The sequence below is a fragment of the Asparagus officinalis genome, chromosome 5, assembly GCF_001876935.1.
Source record: "Asparagus officinalis chromosome 5, Aspof.V1, whole genome shotgun sequence".
NCBI classification, from domain to species: domain Eukaryota; kingdom Viridiplantae; phylum Streptophyta; class Magnoliopsida; order Asparagales; family Asparagaceae; genus Asparagus; species Asparagus officinalis.
The window spans coordinates 79,653,256-79,658,539 of NC_033798.1; the positions used below are offsets into that span (position 1 = coordinate 79,653,256).

Below are 5,284 nucleotides of genomic sequence, written 5' to 3' on the forward strand. Positions count from 1 at the left end.
AGAGCTTGTTTATTTTATTTGTTCTTGTGCTTCAATAGAAAACAAAATGGGAAAGGGGGGAACTGCCCGCACAAATTAAGCTCTGCGGTTCCAAGGAATACAGAGTTCTTCTGCTTCCAACATAATGCTAAAAGAGAAACCCAAAATATGTGTGCTAAAATGTGCAAATATTGAACAGTCGTGAACAAAACGAACCTCATAAAAGCACATTTGGATCGCTATTTATAGTGTCTACTACCAAAAAATATTCAGGAAAAAAAAGGAGAATTTGTGTACTTACCATCCTCAACAGCAGCTGAAGCCCATGGAGACATTGCCAGAAGAAGAACAAAGCAGAGAGGAACAAGACCCATCTCTTCTCTCTCTCTCTCTCTTTCTCTCTCTCTCTCTCTCAAAACACTAGAGTGAAGTGTGAAGACGCTCTACTTTACTCTGCTCTCTTCCTAAATTTATAATTGGCGATTACAGTTGTTTTGGCTTTATGCTGGCCACTTCACTTACTTTATGGCCTTATAATCGAAAGTATCTAGCTTTTTTATTTCATTTTTTTTTTATTTGATGTCTCTCTCAATGTCCACCGCTGATTACCTTTGCGCGTTTTACGTACTGTTTGTACTGTGACCACAGACCTCCTCTGCGACCACCACCAACACCATCCCATGGGAAAACTGTGACTTCCCTTTATCCCATTTTCTTATGTTTCTCTTTTGGGTCAATTGCCTCCTAGTCCCTTATATCATTTCTAATTGCCAAGCACTCCCTCAGATCTCATCATTTGTTTGTTAGTCCCTTAAATCTTTAGTCATCTTACAATATGGTCCTTCCGTTAGAAAAACTATTAACTCCTCTAACTCTAGTCGAGTTAATGCTTAACTTAATAACTCAAGTTACCTTATCGCCCCTGAAGTATTCATTGTCCTTGTAAGTTTTGCGTTTAGGGGTTGTTTGGTTGGTTTCCTAAAAATCAAGAAAATAAAAAGGGTACATGGAAATCAATAAAATATTATTTTCATCCATTTTTATCCCTAAAACTCATCATAACATTCAATAAAATATTATTTTTATCTCATATCATCTTCTAAAAATAAACCAAACACAAGAAATGGGTCACATCATCCAACTCATCTCATTTGCATCACATCTCATCTTTAAAAATCACTCACATCATCCAATAATATGATGACAACTCATCTCATCTCATTAACATTTTATTTCCACTTATTTCCTCCAAAAAAGCTAGGAAATCAATTTTCTTAAGTGTGTGTCACATCATCCAATAATATAATGACAACTCATTTCATCTCATCTATTTTCTTATTTTTCTGAATGAACCAAACACAAGAAAACAACCGATTATAGGAAATATGTTTCTTATAATTTATTTTCTTATTTTTTAGCCAACCAAACAACCTCAAAACAAATTTTCTTAAAAAATCACACACGTCATCTAATAATAATGTGACAACTCATCTCTCATTCTTTGATTTCCTTCTTTTTTTTAGCCAACCAAATAATCTCAAAATAATTTTTCTTAGAAATAGCTTTTCTATTCTTTGATTTTCCTCTTTTTTTTTTAGGCAAACAAACAGCCCCTTAGAGGAAAGCTAGTCATGGGAATGACCTTGACTTTGGGTTGGAGGAAGCATGGAACTATTGTTGAAGAAAGAAAGTGGATTTAAGTTGGTATAGGTGAGGGTATAATGGATAATTTACCTAATTCCGTCACATATAACGGTTATTAATAACATCACCCAACACTACGGATTGCAAAGAAAACTAAAGATTTAAGGGACTAATAAGCAAATAATGAGATTTGAGAGACTTTTGGGTAATTAAAGATGATGTAAGGGACCAATATGCAATTAACTCTTCTCTTTTCTTTTTTCAACTTTTTCAGTACTGTGACTACCCTTTATTATCGCATTTCAGAAAGTACCTTGGTCCTAGGGATTCAGGGTTGGTGACTGAAGATGCGGTAGGTAGCTAGATAAATTATAGATTTTTTTATTATAAGCCTGTGGTTTTTTTTTTTTTTTCCATTCATTTGAAAGAGCCATAGAGTTATAGTAATAAGTGGCGACCATACTTATTTCTCCCCTACACTATTTCTATACTATATAAGAGAAGAGAAGTATGAGCTTCATTGATAATTCATTAATTTTGAAGCAAGTGGAAGAGAGAAGAGATTACACTGGATATGATATTATACTTACAGTGTGGATATAGCATAGCGTGTAGTAGAGTAATTATCACTACATACTCTTATGATAATTGTTAGATTCCATGATATAGTCTTTTAGAAAGTAATAAAAGCAGTAATAATATTCGAAGTTGACGTTTTCTACTAGCAAGGGTTAATAGGTACTATGGAATAAATTATTGCGTCCCTTGTCTTGAGCTACCAAACTTGTAACGCTAGTCACTGCGTAGATTGTGAGCTGATAGTGTGATGCTTTGCAAATTAGATGTTGCGTGGCCATATCAAATCATTGTGTAGCATCATTAAGCTAAGAGATAGCTAGCTACTATATTAATAGGGTGTTTGGTATTTATCTTGCAACTATTCTTACTGTTATAGTTATTTTAGTACTAAAAAGTAATTTCTAATCAATGGTAGACAATTGTCTCAAATTATGCGTAATCGAGCCAGCACTTCAGAATAACCCAACACCCAGCTCGGACAACTCGACACGTACGTCGACATCTCGTGAGGACGACTCAAAGGGTGCTACATGTCGACCCCTGGCTGGGTCAACTTATTGACCAACCTACTCGACTGACCATTCTGTCGACATCTCGCAATGACGACTCAAAAGGCAGTACTTCTCAATCTTCTACCGGACGAGTAGAAAGGTGACAACTACCTTGAGGCTTGAAGCCCTTTCCGTGCACTGACAGCCAATCACCTCACAATAAATGTCATTAAATGCATTATGAGCGTCATCATTCCTCTGTCCCCAATAGTCTTTATGACACATCAGACTACGTCGGCACCGCACGCCCCCGATTACTTCGCATTAAATGTCGAAATGACCTCTCCTCCACTCGTCGACCGACACATGTAAAGCAGTTGCTGACTTGGCCGCCAGCCGATACTCGGTCGAAATTACCATCTTACCCCCTACTACCACTATAAATAAGGATACTATTTTCTACAATAAGGTAAGATTTTTTTTCTCTGGACACTATGCTTAAGAACTTCTATAGTTCACTTACTTCTTCACTCAAGCAAATCACTGACTTGATCGTCAGATGAACAACTGGGGAACTCAACCCCGCCCTCTTATGATTTTCTATTTGTGCAGCGAAGAACAATGTACTGTAAAACCCAAAAAATTTGTGTTAATATAATTAATATGTGATTAATTATGATATATGGATATTTATTTTGATAAATATAGTTAAATGTATATGAGTAGTATACCATGTGTTTTGAGTATAAACAAGATCATTCGTGAGGAAGAAAAGAGTCGAAACATGCACAATGGCCAAAAATATGAGAAGTTGGGAAATTTCAATCCGGTCGACCACGAAACCTGCAGAGAGTCAGATTCCTATTTTTGAATTGGTTTCGGTTTTCTAAAACCCACATCCGTTTTTTCTGATTTATATATCATATTTTCACGATATTTTTAGTTTTCTAAGAACCCTAACAGCCACCAAAACCACTTTAAACCCTAATTTGATTCTTGGAGAAGATTGGAGGCTTTCAAGCGATATTTTCGTGTGATTTTTGGCTTTTGGATTGGAGATCTTCTTTGGCTTGGTATCTTAAATGTTTTTCTACAAATCTCAGGCGAGTTCATCTCTGCTAATCCCCCTCCTAGTTTTTAAAACGTTTTGAAAGAGTTTTTAACATGTTCGATAGAGCCAAATTGACTAGTTTATGAATAAAAGTCAATTCTTTTGTATTATATGTATAAAGACTAGGTCTTTCCATGTTAAAAAGTTTGAGAACGGATTTCCAGAAGTATTTAAGATCTGAAAATGATTTAAAACGCTGTTTAATCTGAAGAAAGATGATTTGTTCTTCGTTTTGAGTTTTTATGCATGACTTAGGGTTTTGAATATAAATTTTATGTAAATAATCATGCTATATATGTTGAGTTTGTTACCAGAAGTTTTTATCTGCTGTAGACATGTTTTCATACAAGTTTCACGTTGCTTTAAACATGTTTGGATCACATAAACACGACATGAACACATCACACACAAACAGCCTGAGAATCTGGAAAATCAGCCCACGGTCGACCGTGCCTTAGCGGTGGTCGACCGCGTGCAGGACAAAGGACTTGGTAGGCCCTGGAACCCATCGCGGTCGACCGTCGCATAATTGCGGTCGACCGCCAATCAGTATTTCGGCATGTGCATGTTATTTTTCGTTTGTTTTGGTTTTCGAGCGAGTCTCTCGACCTTGCACTGTTATGATACAATGTTTATGAGTAGTTTAACACATGGGATGTCAGTGAATACTAGATATAGATACGCACACCGAGATATGTGCACGTATGCTTAGAATATGCTGTGTTAACATACTTTTTGTGACAAGTTAAATTGATAAATAAATATGAAGAATATGGTAAGTTCATGTATATGGAATAAGGAGATAAAACCTATTTTTGCAGGATGATTGAGTAAGAGTATTACAAAAGTATCGTCATTTCATGTATCCGGAATAAGGAGATAAAACCTATTTCCGCAGAACGATTGAGTAAGAGTATTACAAAAGTATTGTCATTTCATGTATCCGAAATAGGACGATAAAACCTATTATCGCAGAGCGATTGAGTAAGAATATTACAAGAGTATCGCTATTACACAAGGAGATGCACAAATGTAAATATTATCAGTTATAGTTTTGCTTCTATATTGGATTCCCGCGATGTGACGCCCCAAGGTTCACACAAGGCTGCAGTCCAAGGTAAAACTCGGATTGTCAAACCTGCCAAGCACCAAACACCATGCTGTTAGACCCTAGAAGGGGGTGATTAGGGTCTTATGCTAATCTAATCCCAATTAAAAGCTAATTAAAATTATATTGATTAATTTGATCTTGCAAGATATGAATATGAACAATAAAGATGAATAAGAATACGCTAAGCAAAACACAAACACGCAATATATTTACGAGGTTCGGTCACCACGACCTACGTCCCCGCTCCTCACCTCGAGGAGATATCCACTATCACAATCCGGTTTGGAAGCCGGAACTTCTACACACTCGGTTTACAAGATCACCGAAAACTCTCACACTACACAAACACTATGCAATCATACTTTACAC

At 36.3% G+C, this 5,284-nt stretch overlaps 1 protein-coding gene across 1 annotated transcript in view; it reads right to left on the bottom strand.

The window, feature by feature from the left end:
• LOC109844061 overlaps positions 1-479 on the bottom strand; it is an 8,516-nt gene extending 8,037 nt beyond the window's left edge. Inside the window, exon 1 of the mRNA XM_020413072.1 lies at positions 281-479. Coding sequence (XP_020268661.1) covers positions 281-353 — 73 coding nt within the window. The 5' untranslated portion in view covers positions 354-479. The remainder of the gene's footprint in view (positions 1-280) is intronic.